The sequence below is a fragment of the Scyliorhinus canicula genome, chromosome 9 (assembly GCF_902713615.1).
Source record: "Scyliorhinus canicula chromosome 9, sScyCan1.1, whole genome shotgun sequence".
Taxonomy (NCBI): Eukaryota; Metazoa; Chordata; class Chondrichthyes; order Carcharhiniformes; family Scyliorhinidae; genus Scyliorhinus; species Scyliorhinus canicula.
Genome location: NC_052154.1, coordinates 97652263 through 97669612, shown reverse-complemented (window position 1 = coordinate 97669612; position 17350 = coordinate 97652263). Strand labels below are relative to the sequence as shown.

General features: G+C 51.8%; 1 protein-coding gene across 2 annotated transcripts in view; it reads left to right on the top strand.

Moving 5' to 3' along the window:
• LOC119971566 (myosin-binding protein C, cardiac-type-like) overlaps positions 1 to 17350 on the top strand; it is a 226833-nt gene that overhangs the window by 46877 nt on the left and 162606 nt on the right. For both annotated transcript variants that reach the window (XM_038807310.1, XM_038807309.1), the window contains 3 exons: positions 5554 to 5796; positions 9416 to 9564; positions 11069 to 11186. In XM_038807310.1, coding sequence (XP_038663238.1) covers positions 5554 to 5796; positions 9416 to 9564; positions 11069 to 11186 — 510 coding nt within the window. The remainder of the gene's footprint in view (positions 1 to 5553; positions 5797 to 9415; positions 9565 to 11068; positions 11187 to 17350) is intronic.

The window sequence follows — 17350 nt, the reverse complement described above, 5'->3', positions numbered from 1 at the left end:
CTTTACCACTCACCTTAGTATCATCTGCAAACATGGACACATTGCCCTTGGTCCCCAACTCCAAATCATCTATGTAAATTGTGAACAATTGTGGGCCCAACACTGATCCCTGAGGGACACCACTAGCTACTGATTGCCAACCAGAGAAACACCCATTAATCCCCACTCGTTGCTTTCTATTAATTAACCAATCCTCTATCAATGCTGCTACTTTACCCTTAATGCCATGCATCTTTATCTTATGCAGCAACCTTTTGTGCGGCACCTTGTCAAAGGTTTTCTGGAAATCCAGATATACCACATCCATTGGCTCCCCATTATCTACTGCACTGGTAATGTCCTCAAAAAATTCCACTAAATTAGTTAGGCATGACCTGCAATTTATGAACCCATGCTGCGTCTGCCCAATGGGACAATTTCCATCCAGATGCCTCGCTATTTCTTCCTTGATGATAGATTCCAGCATCTTCCCTACTCCCGAAGCTAAGCTCACTGGCCTATAATTACCCGCTCTCTCTGGGATGCATTCCATCAGGGCCAGGAGACTTGTCTTCCATTAGCCCCATTAACTTGCCCTTCGCTACCTCTTTAGTGATAACAATCATCTCAAGGTCCTCACCTGTCATAGCCTCATTTCTATCAGTCACTGGTATGTTATTTGTGTCTTCCACTGTGAAGACCGACCCAAAAAACCTGTTCAGTTCTCCAGCCATTTCCTTGTCTCCCATTATTAAATCTCCCTTCTCATCCTCTAAAGGACCAATATTTACCTTAGCCACTCTTTTTTGTTTTATATATTTGTAGAAACTTTTACTAACTGTTTTTATATTCTGAGCAAGTTAACTCTCATACTCTATCTACTCTTCTTTATAGCTTTTTTAGTAACTTTCTGTTGCCCCCTAAAGATTTCCCAGTTCTCTAGTCCCCCACTAATCTTTGCCACTTTGTATGCTTTTTCCTTCAATTTGATACTCTCCCTTATTTCCTTCGATATCCACGGTCGATTTTCCCTCTTTCTACCGTCCTTCCTTTTTGTTGGTATAAACCTTTGCTGAGCACTGTGAAAAATCGCTTGGAAGGTTCTCCACTGTTTCTCAACTGTTTCACCATAAAGTCTTTGTTCCCAGTCTACCTTAGCTAGTTCTTCACCCATCCTATTGTAATCTCCTTTGTTTAAGCACAAAACACTAGGGTTTGATTTTACCTTCTCACCCTCCATCTGTATTTTAAATTCTACCATATTGTGATCGCTCCTTCCGAGAGGATCCCTAACTCTGAGATCATTAATCAATCCTGTCTCATTACACAGGACCAGATTTAGGACCGCTTGTTCCCTCGTAGGTTCCATTATGTACTGTTCTGGGAAACTATCGCGGATACATTCTATAGCTCCTCCTCAAGGCTGCCTTGACCGACATGGTAAAACCAATCGACATGTAGATTAAAATCCCCCATGATAACTGCTGTACCATTTCTACATGCATTAGTTATTTCTTTGTTTCTTGCCTGCCCCACCATAATGTTACTATTTGGTGGCCTATAGACTACTCCTATCAATGACTTTTTCGTCTTATTATTCCTGATTTCCACCCAAATGGATTCAACCTTATCCTCCATAACACCGATGTAATCCCTTACTATTGCCCGGATGTCATCCTTAACTAACAGAGCTACTCCACCTCCCTTACCATCCACTCTGTCCTTCCGAATAGTTTGATACCCTCGGATATTTAACTCCCAGTCGTGACCATCCTTTAACCATATTTCAGTAATGGCCACTAAATCATAGTCATTCACGATGATTTGCACCATCAACTCATTTACCTTATTCCGAATACTACAAGCATTCAGGTAAAGTACACTTATGTTGGCTTTTATACCTCTGTTTTGAATCTTAACACCTCGATCAGTAACCTCTCCTAAGTTATATTTCCTCGGGGGTGAGGGTGGAGCCATGCCCGATAGTGGCGGTCTTCGGGGTTTCAGACCAGCCAGATCTATTCCTGGGGAGGAGGGCAGACGCCCTTGCCTTTGCCTCCCTGATCGCCCGCCGTAGAATCCTGTTTGGCTGGCGGTCAGCAGCACCGCCCAGAGCTGCAGACTGGCTGTCCGACCTCTCGGATTCTCTCCAAATGGAGAAAATCAAATTCGCCATCCGAGGGTCGGACGACGGCTTCCACAGAACATGGGAGCCATTCATGCAATTGTTCCGGGACCTGTTTGTGGCCAACGTACAAGAGGAAGAATAGTCGGGGGAAGGTAGCCGGCGGGGCGGGGTGGGGGGGGGGGGGGGCTACGGGCTCGTTACGGGGGTTTGATGGCTAGCTAAGGCCCAAAACCAAACTAAATAAATGCCAATAAACATGTTGGGGAATGTAAAATATGTATGCCGGCGAAAAGGGGGAGGCCACAGTTATTACTACGAAGATGCTCACCTGTAAATATATATGTTAATTTTTGCGTGTTCTTTTTTTTTTCTCTCTCTCTAACAATTTGTAATTTGTTCAATATAAAACATGAAAACTGAATTAAAAACATTTATAAAAATAAAAAAAAGTTATATTTCCTCTTAACTTTTCTCCTAATTTTCCTTGTCGTTGAACCCATATCTTCATGTAACAGCCTGCCGCGTCGCTTACCATTTATGTTTTTACTTCCCGTTTTATTCCTTTTAGTATTACTGGGCCTATTCACTGAGCTACCCTCAGTCACTGTACCTTGTACTGTCGCCCTTTTTGATTTTTGACTATGGCTTCTCTGCCTTACACTTTTCCCCTTACTGCCTTTTGTTTCTGTCCCTGTTTTACTACCTTCCGACTTCCTGCATTGGTTCCCATCCCTCTGTCACATTAGTTTAAACCCTCCCCAACAGCTCTAGCAAACACCCCCCAAGGACATCGGTTCCAGCCCTGCCCAGGTGCAGACCTTCTGGTTTGTACTGGTCCCACCTCCCCCAGAACCGGTTCCAATGCACCAGGAATTTGAATCCCTCCCTCTTGCACCATCTCTCGAGCCACGCATTCATCCTATCTATCCTGAAATTCCTACTCTGACTAGCTCGTGGCACTGGTAGCAATACTGAGATTACTGCCTTTGAGGTTCTACTTTTTAGTTTAACTCCTAACTCCCTGAATTCAGCTTGTAGGACCTCGTCCCATTTTTTACCTATATTGTTGGTGCCTATGTGCACCATGACAGCTGGCTGTTCACACCCCCCCTCCCCCCAGAATGTCCTGCAGCCGCTCCGAGACATCCTTGACCCTTGCACCAGGGAGGCAACATACCAGCCTGGAGTCTCGATTGCGTCCGCAGAACCGCCTGTCTATTCCACGATTAAGTTCCCTATCACTATAGCCCTGCCATTCTTCTTCCTGCCCTGATGCGCAGCAGAGCCAGCCACGGTGCCATGAACCTTGCTGCTGCTGCCTTCCCCTGGTGAGCCATCTCCCTCAACAGTATCCAAAGCGGTATATCTGTTTTGCAGGGAGATGTCCGCAAGGGACACCTGCACTGCCTTCCTACTCTTGCTCTTTCTTTTGGTCACCCATTTTCTATCTCCCTCAGTAAATTTCACCTGTGGTGTGACCAACTCGCTAAACGTGCTATCCACGACGTCCTAATGTCACGGATGCTCCAAAATGAGTCCATCCGCAGCTCCAGAGCCGTCAAGCGGTCTAACAGGAGCTGCAACTGGACACACTTCTTGCACATGAAGGAGCCAGGGACAGTGGACGTGTCCCTGAGCTCCCACATCACACATGAGGAGCATGACACGGGTCTGGGATCTCCTGCCATGTCTTAAACCTTAGGTTAACTTATGTCACTACAATTTCAAAAAAATGAAAGAAAAAATAAATAAATAAATTAGACAATGAAAAGAAAAACTACTTACCAGTCACTTACCATGGTTAAAAAGCACCTCCTCCCCGCAGCTTCGAATTTCCACCTAGCTTCAAATTCCCAAACTCACTCTGTGTGACGTTGTTTTCTTCTTGGCTATTTGACAGGTTGCTGTCATCCAATGTATCAACGATCTGCCATTGCATCATGGTATTGGATTCATCTACCATGAGTAGAGTCGTATTGAACTGTTCAACTGTGTTGCTGATGCTAATATTATCATATCCGAATAATTCAGCCATGCATGAGTATTCTTCAATAAACAAATCATCTTCTTTGGTTTCGGATTTGTTATTGAACTTTTCACTGTTAATTAACAAATCATCTCTTCATTTTCGGATTTGTTAATGTGCTCATCATTTTTTATGCTGCAAATTGCTTGTTCCATGGTGCTGCGAATGTTATTTTCAACAGCTTGTTGAAATTCAGGCATTGTTCTGCCTTTCAAGGTGCAAAATTTGGGTTTTATAGCTTTAAAACTCTTATTTTTTATTTTTGGGCAGTTTCCCTTTAAGTGAGAGTGTTCTGAATCTTCTGATGTCATGACGCTCGTGACGTAATGCGTAGGAATCGATTGCTCATGCGCAAATTGATTTTCTTCCAGAGTGTGCTCTTTTTGCAACTGCGCATGCGCAGAACGGTATTTTGTCGGTTTGGGGCTTTTCTGGATGTGCCCATGTGGGTACTGCTCTGAGTGCGTGCGTGGAAGATGGCTGCCATCCAAAACTTCCATCTTCTTCACTTTAACACTGCCTCTGCCTCGTGGGGAGTGTTTGCGCCATTTTCACACGATTTATACTCTACGTAACGATGAGGTGATTGTTCATGAACAAGTTATTTTTGTATAGCGATTTCTAATGTTAAATCCTGTTCGCTCAGTATTTATTTCTGAGGTGCTCATCTTTCATGCACCAAACAATTTGGTCACGAATCTTAGGATCATGCAGCTTTAAGAAATTGCAGGATTTTGCCAGCAGCTCAATATCAGTTACAAAGTTGTTGAAAGATTCCTCTTTCCTTTGCAACCTCTTTGCAAAGATGTAGCGCTCAAATATTTCATTTGACTGTATTTTACAGTGACTATCAAATTTTTTAAGGATCAGGCACAACGCCGGTTTCACAGTTTTTAAAAGCACAAGTGAATCGCGCCATCGGGAACTTGACCCATCAGAGGCAGAGAATCAAGGATCCCCGTGGAATACCGGGTCGGGCCCGCTAATGATATGCAAACTGTGTTTACTGTATGTACAGCCGGAATGCATTAACACCGCTGTCAAGGTGACTGTCGAAGGGAAATTTCCCTTCCACAGTGACGGAGAATCCCGATTTGGTGTCAATCAGCGCCAGCGTGATTGCAGCATCGGAACCGATTCTCCACCCAACCGCGTTTCCCAGTTCCGGTTTCAGCCAACGGAGTATCCGCCAGATCCTCTCTCTTTCTTTCTCCCTCTCTCTCTCACACGCTTACCCATCTACACACACCCAGAGAATTCTGTGTCCCATGGAAGTGAATACAGAGTCAGAATGATTGTGAACAGGGACAGGTGCAGATCGCTGCTGTCTCTCAGTCTCTCCCTCCTGTGTATGAAGTGGAGTGGCAGGAGCCAGATTTACAAATGTGACAACGAAACATTTTCCTGTTCAAATCCACAGCTGCCAGCACAGAGAATTTTCTGGGAGCAACCAATGGAGAGGCAGCATCTGGAGCCCCCATTGGAGAGAAGGTTCCAGAAGTCCAGACCACTTCTGAGGAGGCTCTGGAAACTTCCAGCAAAGAGAAGGTTCCAGCTCCCAGCCAGACTGGAACTGTGTTAAAGAGCGGGAGTGAAGGAACAGCTCAACAGGATGCTGCTGGTCTCTTCCTGGAGAAACCTCAGTCTGGAACAGTGATGGTCGGTAAGGAACCGCCACCCCCCTCGCAGATCCCACTCTCAGAGACTCCCCATCACAGAGAGAGACCCCCTCGCAGACTCCCCTCGCAAACCCCCCTCGCAGACCCCCCTCGCAGACCCCCCTCGCAGACCCCCCTCGCAAACCCCCCTCGCAGAGCCCCCTCGCAGACCTTCCCCCCCCCGCAGATCCCCCCTCGCAGACCACCCTCGCAGACCACCTTCGCAAACCCCCTTGCAGACTCTCCTCGCAGACTCCCCTCGCAGACCCCCCTCGCAGACTCCACTCGCAGACCCCCCTCGCAGACTCCCCTCGCAGACTCCCCTCGCAGACTCCCCTCGCAGACTCCCCTCGCAGACTCCCCTCGCAGACCCCCCTCGCAAACCCCCCTCGCAGACCCCCCTCGCAGACCCCCCTCGCAGACCCCCTTGCAGACCCGCCACACAGAACCTCCCCCATCACAGACCCTCTCCCCTCACAGACCCTCTCCCCTCACAGACCCTCCCCCCTCACAGACCCTCCCCCTCACAGAGCCTCCCCCTCACAGACCCTCTCCCCTCACAGACCCTCTCCCCTCACAGAGCCTCCCCCTCACAGAGACTCTCCCCTCACAGAGCCTCCCCCTCACAGACCCTCTTCTCTCACAGACCCTCTCCCCTCACAGACCCTCTCCCCTCACAGACCCTCCCCCCTCACAGACCCTCCCCCTCACAGACCCTCTTCTCTCACAGACCCTCTCCCCTCACAGACCCTCTCCCCTCACAGAGCCTCCCCCTCACAGAGACTCTCCCCTCACAGAGACTCTCCCCTCACAGAGCCTCCACCCTCACAGACCCTCTCCCCTCACAGACCCTCCCCCTCACAGACCCTCTCCCCCCACAGACCCTCCCCCCTCACAGACCCTCCCCCTCACAGACCCTCCCCCCAACAGACCATCCCCCCTCACAGACCCTCTCCCCTCACAGACCCTCTCCCCTCACAGACCCTCTCCCCTCACAGACCCTCCCCCTCACAGAGCCTCCCCCTCACAGAGACTCTCCCCTCACAGACCCTCTCCCCTCACAGACCCTCTCCCCTCACAGAGACTCTCCCCTCACAGAGACTCTCCCCTCACAGAGCCTCCCCCTCGCAGACCCTCTCCCCTCACAGACCCTCTCCCCTCACAGAGCCTCTCCCCTCACAGACCCTCTCCCCTCACAGACCCTCTCCCCTCACAGACCCTCCCCTCTCACAGAGACTCTCCCCTCACAGAGCCTCCCCCCTCACAGACCCTCTCCCCTCACAGACCCTCTCCCCTCACAGACCCTCCCCCCTCACAGACCCTCCCCCTCACAGACCCTCTCCCCTCACAGACCCTCTCCCCTCACAGACCCTCCCCCCTCACAGACCCTCCCCCTCACAGACCCTCTCCCCTCACAGAGCCTCCCCCCTCACAGACCCTCCCCGCTCACAGACCCTCTCCCCTCACAGAGCCTCCCCCCTCACAGAGACTCTCCCCTCACAGAGCCTCTCCCCTCACAGACCCTCTCCCCTCACAGAGACTCTCCCCTCACAGACCCTCTCCCCTCACAGAGCCTCCCCCCTCACAGACCCTCTCCCCTCACAGAGCCTCCCCCTCACAGAGCCTCCCCCCTCACAGAGCCTCCCCCCTCACAGAGACTCCCCCCTCACAGAGCCTCCCCCCTCACAGAGACTCCCCCCTCACAGACCCTCTCCCCTCACAGACCCTCTCCCCTCACAGACCCTCCCCCCTCACAGAGACTCTCCCCTCACAGAGCGTCCCCCTCACAGAGACTCTCCCCTCACAGACCCTCTCCCCTCACAGAGCCTCCCCCCTCACAGACCCTCTCCCCTCACAGACCCTCTCCCCTCACAGACCCTCCCCCCTCACAGAGACTCTCCCCTCACAGAACCTCCCCCTCACAGAGCCTCTCCCCTCACAGAGACTCTCCCCTCACAGAGCCTCCCCCCTCGCAGACCCTCTCCCCTCACAGAGCCTCCTCCCTCACAGACTCTCCCCCCTCACAGAGCCTCCCCCTCACAGAGACTCTCCCCTCACAGACCCTCCCCCCTCACAGACCCTCTCCCCTCACAGACCCTCTCCCCTCACAGAGCTTCCCCCCTCACAGACCCTCTCCCCTCACAGACCCTCTCCCCTCACAGACCCTCTCCCCTCACAGGGACTCTCCCCTCACAGAACCTCCCCCTCACAGAGCCTCTCCCCTCACAGAGACTCTCCCCTCACAGACCCTCCCCCCTCACAGACCCTCTCCCCTCACAGACCCTCTCCCCTCACAGACCCTCTCCCCTCACAGACCCTCTCCCCTCACAGACCCTCTCCCCTCACAGACCCTCTAGACCCTCTCCCCTCACAGACCCTCTCCCCTCACAGACCCTCTCCTCTCATAGACCCTCTCCCCTCTCAGAGCCTCCCCTCTCACAGAGCCTCCCCCCTCACAGAGCCTCCCCCTCACAGACCCTCCCCCCTCACAGAGCCTCCCCCCTCACAGAGACTCTCCCCTCACAGACCCTCTCCTCTCATAGACCCTCTCCCCTCACAGAGCCTCCCCCCTCACAGAGCCTCCCCCTCACAGACCCTCTCCCCTCACAGACCCTCCCCCTTCACAGAGCCTCCCCCCTCACAGAGCCTCCCCCCTCACAGAGCCTCCCCCCTCACAGACCCTCCCCCCTCACAGAGCCTCCCCCTTCACAGAGCCTCCCCCTTCACAGAGCCTCCCCCTCACAGACCCTCCCCCCTCACAGACCCTCCCCCTCACAGAGCCTCCCCCTTCACAGAGCCTCCCCCCTCACAGACCCTCCCCCCTCACAGAGCCTCTCCCCTCACAGGGACTCCCCCCTCACAGAGCCTCCCCCCTCACAGAGCCTCCCCCCTGACAGGGACTCACCCCTCACAGGGACTCACCCCTCACAGAGCCTCCCCCCTGGCAGGGACTCTCCCCTCACAGAGCCTCCCCCCTGACAGGGACTCACCCCTCACAGAGCCTCCCCCCTGACAGGGACTCTCCCCTCACAGAGCCTCCCCCCTGACAGGGACTCACCCCTCACAGAGCCTCCCCCCTGACAGGGACTCACCCCTCACAGAGCCTCCCCCCTGACAGGGACTCACCCCTCACAGAGCCTCCCCCGTCACAGAGACTCCCCCTCTCGGAGAACCCCCCCCCCCCTCTCTTGGAGAACCCACCCTCTTGGAGAACCCCCCCTCTCAGAGACCCCCTCCCTCTCAGAGACCCCCCTCTCGGACACCCCCCTCACAGTGAACCCTTCACAGAGACCCTGACCCCTCACAGTTAAACCCCTTCACAGAAACCTCCCTCACAGGGACCCTGTCCTCTCAAGTGATCACAACCCCTCACGTTGACGCCCCCTCATATTGACCCCCGCTCACATTTACCCTCCCGCCACATGGATCCCCCCTCACTGAGAACCCCCAGCAGACCACCGTTTTACTGACCACACCCCCTCACATACCCCCTCGCTATTTGCCCTCCACATGAACCCCCAAGTGTTTGCTCTCCCATTACTAGCTGTCTCTGATTGGCTGTCTCTAATTGGTTGTGTCTGGCTGGCTGTCTCTAATTGGTTGTGTATTATTATGGTTTAATAGGGTCTGACATCAGCTTTACGTGCCAAGTTCAAGGCACCAACATCCTGAGGAAACCCAACATCCGATGGTTCAAAGGCAAATGGATGGACCTGGCCAGTAAAACCGGGGCACACCTGCAGCTGAGGGAGACGTATGATCGGAACACAAAGGTAACCAATCGTGTACAGTCAGCCCTCCCCCATTGCCAATAGTGAACAGTCATCATCCCCCACAGACAATGGTGAATATTCACCAATCCCCACGGCCAATAATGAACAGTCACCAACGCCCCGTGGCCAATAGTGAGCATTCACAACCCCCAGGGTCAATAGTGAACAGCCACCATCTCCCACGGCTAACAGTGAACAATCATTCCTCCTCCATGGCCAATAGTGAACAGTCACCCTACCCCCTCGGTCAATCGTGAACAGTCACCCTACCCCCTCGGTCAATAGTGAACAGTCACCCTACACCCTTGGTCAGTAGTGAACAGTCACCCTACCCCCTCGGTCAATAGTGAACAGTCACCCTACCCCCTCAGTCAATAGTGAACAGTCACCCTACCCTACTCCATGGCCAATAGTGGACAATCACCCTACCCCCTCGGTCCATAGTGAACAGTCATCCTACCCCCTCGGCCAATAGTGAACAGTCACCCTACCCCCTCGGCCAATAGTGACAGTCTCCCTACCCCCTCAGTCAATAGTGAACAGTCACCCTACCCCCTCGGTCAATAGAGAACAGTCACCCTACCCCCTCGGTCAATAGTGAACAGTCACCCTACCCCCTCGGTCAATAGTGAACAGTCACCCTACCCCCTCGGTCAATAGTGAACAGTCAACCTACTCCATGGCCAATAGTGACAGTCACCCTACCCCCTCGGTCAATAGAGAACAGTCACCCTACCCCCTCGGTCAATAGTGAACAGTCACCCTACCCCTCGGTCAATAGTGAACAGTCACCCTACTCCCTCGGTCAATAGTGAACAGTCACCCTACCCCCTCGGTCAATAGTGAACAGTCACCCTACCCCCTCGGCCAATAGTGAACAGTCACCCTACCCCCTCAGGCAATAGTGAACAGTCACCCTACCCCCTCGGTCAATAGTGAACAGTCACCCTACTCCATGGCCAATAGTGACAGTCACCCTACCCCCTCGGTCAATAGAGAACAGTCACCCTACCCCCTCGGTCAATAGTGAACAGTCACCCTACCCCCTCGGTCAATAGTGAACAGTCACCCTACCCCTCGGTCAATAGTGAACAGTCACCCTACCCCCTCGGTCAATAGTGAACAGTCACCCTACCCCCTCGGTCAATAGTGAACAGTCACCCTACCCCCTCGGCCAATAGTGAACAGTCACCCTACACCCTCTGGCAATAGTGAACAGCCACCCCTTCCCTACAACAGGGTGAGTTGTCAGCTCAGATCTGCTGGGCTGTGGAAAGAGCCAGCGTGAGAGCTAAGTGTGTAACTGTTGTTGGGCACAGTCAGTATTAGAGAGACCGATACAGAAGGGAGATTTCTCTCTGAGGGGTATCTCTGAGGAACCGGGATCTACGCGCAGGGTATGGCAGTGTGCATTCGGTAACAGACCAGGCTGAGACAATCTAAATCTGCTGACGTATCTTCAGACGAGACTAACATTGCTGCCTCCCTGGCCTGGTTTCCACAGGTTTACACCTTCGAGATGCAGATCATACAGGCAAAGACTAACGATGCTGGAGGTTATCGATGTGAAGTCAGTGACAAGGATAAGTTTGATTGCTGCAACTTTGAGTTGAGTGTACATGGTGAGTTCAATCTGCCTGAACAATGACTCCCGATGGAGGCCTGAGTCTTCTGTTATGGGCCAGGGTTTAATGAACCCTAAAGTGTATCATAGAGTTCATCTGACCCACAACTGTTAATAGATTGTGGTATGGGGAGCACACGGCCCACTCTACAGGTATGGTACAGCAGAAATGGAAAAGTATTTTCTAAAGCAAAACAATGTTTATTCTATGAACTAAGTTAACCTTTTTAAAACATACAGTGAACATCTTCGCAACTATCAATTCAAGTACAACCCCCAAAGACTACAACACTAAGTAAACCTTTAAGCTTTCCTTTTAACATCCATAAGACTTAAAAACGTAACCTTTAACAGAAGCACATCAGGTTAAAGTCACTACTGAGGGCAGTTATTAGGTTTAAGTCATGAAAGGATCTTTATATTACAGAGAGAGAGACTAATACCCCTTCTGGCTGTGACTGCAGCTATCCAGCTCTGAAAAACGAAACTAAAAACACACCTTGCAGCAAACAGCTTAAAAGGAAAGTAAAAAGCTGACAGACATCCCAGCTCCACCCACTCTCTGACATCACTGCAGTAATAAACACCCATTTCTTAAAGGTACTCTCACTGCAGATATTTATATACACACACATTTATAAACACCCATTTCTTAAAGGTACTCTCACATGACACTTTTGTATCCCATAATAACCACAACAGTATAGGATTTGAAATGTTCCACTTCACTGGCAAGGCTCCCAATTTTCTGGGAGAGAGAAACTGTGTAAACGTTTCGGATCAATGACCCTGGGCAGGATTCTCCACTCCCCGACGTCAAAATCGCGTTCGTCAAGGGGGCAGAGAAGCCCAATGATGCGAGAGGCCGAAGGCGGAGACTATTTTTGCAATTCGGGTCCGCGGGCTGAGTCCACCATGAAGCACAGCGCAGCCGCTGTAGGCCGCCGCCGTGCGCATCCGCGGCCACGGACCCGGCAATGCAGCGGGCTGTATCAGCAGCTTGAGCTGGGAGCTCTACACTACCTCCCTGCTAGCCCCCAGCAAAATGGCGAATCGGTGGCCGTTTTGCACCAGATGTCCTGGCGTAAAACGCCACCGTTTTCACGCCGGAGCGGAGACTTAAGCCGGGATTCTTCAAAACCATGGCTAAGTGTTGATGCCGACGTAAACACCGCCCAGCGAATCCGTGGGCCGCAGGGGGCCAGCACAGCGCTGGATTGCTCCACGCAGCTCTGGCGGCTGATACGTGGGCCTGCACTTCCGGCCACGGGTCCGCACATGCGAGCGGCGGAACCTTCCGCGCCGGCCCGGCGCGACATGGCGGGCTCACACAGCAGGCCGGCACGGAAGAGGTCCCCCCAGATCATGCACACCCACTGATCGGTGGCCCCCAATCGCGGACCTAGCTGTCGTGGAGGCCCCCTCCAGAGACTGATTCCCCCCCCGCCCTCATCCAGGACGGCCACCGCAGCCACAATGCCGAGCTCCCGCCGGGGGGAACCATATGTGAACCATGCCGGTGGGAACTCGGCCGGCCGACTGCGGAGAATCCGGTTGCCGGAGGTTCGCGTCCCACGTCGGATCCGATTGCGGGTCTGACGCCCCACTCTCCGCCCCCGCGCCAAGCGCAATTTTGGCACGGAGGCTCGGAGAATACCGGCCCTCGTCTACCAAACGGAGAATCCAGCCCCTTTGTTAGAACTGAGACAGGTTGGAAATGTTAATAGATTTTAAGACAATACAGGGGAGGTGTGATGATTGGAAGACTTTAGAAATATTGGATTCTTGGTATTGGGCAGCTTCTGGGTTAAAAGCCTGGGGTTAGAGTGTGTTTGACTGCAGTGGTTATGTTTGTTTGTAGTTTTTTATCTGTTTTGCAGGACCTGTGTGCTTTTAGCAGCCAGAAGGTGAAATTGACAAAGGAATGTGTTTTCAGTCTGGACTAATGGACTGTGGTTTGACTGCAAAAGTCCCTGGGGAGTTAATGAGCTTTGCAGCCTGCAGAGATCATTTGTTTTTCAGCTTAGGGAGATGAGGTCATTGCTGGGTGGAGCCAAGGAACGCAGGGAGACATTTTGAAAAGCTTTAGAGAGGCAGTTTTTTGAGAAAGCTTTGGGGAGAGAGAGGAGTTGAGTTGTGATCTGCCTGACGCTGAGTCCACAATTCTCCTACAGTAGTCGTGTTTATGGGGTAATTGTAAGCTGTTCTTTTTGGGTATGAAGTTAATAACAATAATTTTGTATTCATAATAAACATTTTATTTTAAAAGCCCCATTCCTCACCTAATCACTCCTGAAGTGAATCGTTCTCTCCGCACAGTCTTACAATTAAACTAAAATATTGGTGTTTCGGTTCAGTATCATAGCCACTGCTGGGATCTGCACTGGGATCGTAATAGGAGGCAAAGGGGGATCAAGAACAAAACAGAAAGCTGCACGATAGGGTGGAAGGCAGACAAGATTAAAGGACAAAATGGATGATGGTGCACAGGGGAAGGGGAGATGGGCAATGTCACAAGGAGAGAAAGATAAAGGGTGGCATTCTCCGTCCTGGGATTCCGGGAATGCATTCCCTGATGGGACAGAGAATCAAGTGTCAGGGGAAAATCAGGATCGGCGCCAAACGCGATCCACAATGCAAGCTGGCATGGGGGCGTAAATAAATGCAAATGGGTCTTCATGACTTAGTGGGAGCAGCGCCCTATGCTTCAGCTTCCCGTGATTCTCGGTCCCCACAGCCAGAATCTCGCGGGTGCGGATCATTCGTGGTGTCGGCAATCGCGAACCTGACCTGGAGGACCATATGATGGGCTGACTCCCTTGATTCACTGCGAGATCCACCAAACCAGGGCCACAATGATAGAGAACGTCTAAGCCCATCTGAGGGGCACTCCCACCCCAAAATTCACTGCCTGCCCACATCTCCTCTAGTAGAGCCCCTCACAAGGACCCCTATAATAGAGACACGCACCCCCAGCCTAAAGAAGCCCCCTCCACAGACTCCCCAAATTAACCCCCCACCCCTCCCCCTAAAAAAGGGACCCCTGTCGGGAAGCTAGTTCAGACGAGGCAGTGGGAATCATTGCAGCTGTAATACATACCTTGCAACTCCACGTGTCTATTCCTTGAAGAAGAACATTTGTGCCTACAATCTGAATCCCACAGGTCCACTATCTGCAAGCCATTCATAGATTTCGAGTAGTGGTCACTGATTGGAAACTTGTACAAACCATCTGCAGCTTTGATTCAATAAAAGGCTCCCACCGCAAATGCGCTGATCTTAGGATATTTCCAATTGAATAGGGGTATGAAGCAGGGTTGCCCATTGTATGTCCCCGCTATTGTTTGCCTTGGTAATTGAGCCTCTGGCCATAGCATTGAGGTAATCTACGGAGTGGAGAGAGATAGAGGGGGGATGGAGGGAGCACGGGTGTCCTTGATCTGTTATTGTATACAACGGATCCACTCACCAATGTAGAGGAGATATTAAAGCAACTTAGAAGTTTTAGATCATTCTCCAGGGTTTTGGCTCATTCTCGGGGTATAGACCACCCCTAACTTGCAGCTTAATCCGGGATAGTCAACACGGATTTGTGAAGGGTAAATCTTGCCTCACAAATTTGATTGAATTCTTTGAGGAGGTAACTAAGTGTGTAGATGAAGGTAGAGCAGTTAATGTCGTATACATGGATTTAGTAAGGCGTTTGATAAGGTGCCCCATGGTCGGCTCATGCAGAAAGTAAGGAGGCATGGCATAGAGGGAAATTTGGTCGATTGGATCAGTAACTGGCTATCACATAGAAGACAGAGGGTGGTGGTGGATGGAAAATTTTCATCCTGGAGCCCAGTCACCAGGGGTGTACCACAGGGATCAGTGCTGGGTCCTCTGCTATTTGTGATTTTTATCAATGACTTGGAGGAGGGGGCTGAAGGGTGGGTCAGTACATTTGCTGATGACACCAAGATTGGTGGAGTAGTGGATGAGGTGGAGGGCTGTTGTAGGCTGCAAAGAGACATGGATAGGATGCAGAGCTGGGCCGAAAAATGGCAGATGGAGTTTAACCCTGATAAGTGCGAGGTGATTCATTTTGGTAGAAAAAAATTTGAATGCGGATTACAAGGTCAACGGCAGGGTTCTGAAGTATGTGAAGGAACAGAGAGATCTTGGGGTTCATGTCCACAGATCTCTGAAGGTTGCCACTCAAGTGGATAGAGCCGTGAAGAAGGCCTATAGTGTGTTAGCATTTATTAACAGGGCGCTTGAGTTTAAGAGCCGCAGGGTTATGTTGCAACTGTACAGGACCCTGGTGAGACCACATTTGGAGTATTGTGTGCAGTTCTGGTCACCTCGTTCTCGGAAGGATGTGGAAGCATTGGAAAGGGTGCAAAGGAGATTTACCAGGATGCTGCCTGGTTTGCAGGATAGGTCTTATGAGGAAAGGTTGAGGGAGCTAGGGCTTTTCTCTTTGGAGCGGAGGAGGATGAGAGGTGACTTAATAGAGGTATATAAGATGATGAGGGGGATAGATAGAGTGGACGTTGAGAGATTATTTCCTCGGGTGGATGTAGTTGTTCCAAAGGGCCATAACTACAAGATTCAGGGTGGGAGATATAGGAGAGATGTCCGAGGTAGGTTCTTTACTCAGAGAGTGGTTAGGGTGTGGAATGGACTGCCTGCTGTGATAATGGAGTCGGACACTTTAGGAACTTTCAAGCGGTTATTGAATAGGCACATGGAGCAAACCAGAATGACAGGGAGTGGGATAGCTTGATCTTGGTTTTGGGCAATGCTCAGCACAACATCGATGGCCGAAGGGCCTGTTCTGTGCTGTACTGTTCTATATTCTATGTTCTATATCCCTTCACGCTTCAGTGGCCTAAGTGGTGAAACCCCAACATTTGTGAACATTGACCACATCAAAGAGATTGAAGTGCATCCCAAACACTAAGTGCATTCTAATCATTCAAGCGTATGATTTCACTGCACTTGCCTCTCTTTGATGTGGTAAATGTTTATAATGTTCTCCAGGATGGTGGGGAAGAGTGAGGAGGGAGTGGCAGAGGCCTGTTCTCCAGGATGGTGGGGGAGGGGGTGACAGATACAGTCATACACCCTGGGCTGGATTCTTCCAAAATGCGCTATGTCGCTATGTCCCCACTCTGGCGTAATAATGCTGGTGTTTCACCCCCAAGTTTCCAATAAAAAAGGACAGTCGATTCACTCAGCTGCAGGGGGCTAGCAGGAACCCGGAATGATTCATGCAGTTTTATCTGTAGATACAAGCAAATACACTTCCAGTCTGGAGTCCGCGCATGCGCACGGCGGCAGCCTCCAGCGGCCACGGTCGGGGCACGATGGCGGACTCGGACTGCGGAGGCAGCTTTTAAATGTAGCCGCCCCCAATCCGTCGCGCGCCCCGAAGATCTGACTGGCCCGATCTCTCCCCCTATCCACCCATAAAGTGGTGCCCGATCCCCCCCCCCCCCCCCCCCCCCCCCAATCAGGGTGGCCGTGGACTGAGTCCGCAGCCGCCACGCAAGCATCCCGATCGGCCATAGCATGTTAGTTCCACGCCGTCGGGAACTTAGCCGGTCAGAAGAGGAGGACCGCTGGGCGAGCCTCTGGCAATGGGCCCCCCAGTCGGGCGGAGTACTACGCACACACGCCGATTCTCAGGTATCGCCGGTCCCGACTTTGGCGTCAAATTGGATTCTCCCCCCCCCCCCCCCCAACCCTGCGCCAAACGGGGTGGAGATCCAGCCCCTGTTCTCCAGGGTAGCTGGGGGAGTGGGTGACAGTCATAATCGAACGGCCTGTTCTCCAGGGTGGTGGGGAAGAGGGAGAAGCGGAGGGCAGACATATCAGACGGCCTGTTCTCCAGGGTGATGGGGGAGTGGGTGACAGACATAATTGAACGGCCTGTTCTCCAGGGTGGTGGGGTTGGGGGAGGAGGGGTTGATGACAGTTGGAGGCATTTTGTCCACACTGGTATAAAAGCTGCTGCAGAGGTTAAGGGCGAGAATTTCAGACCTTCAGGGTGGAACGCTGAAGGGACAGCCACTAAGGATGGACCAATTAAAATCGGGCAGTGAATATTTGGACAGGAGTTGGCCAAAGTCAGCCTCTCAAACCTGTTCTGTATACACTCCAGCGCAGAATTGG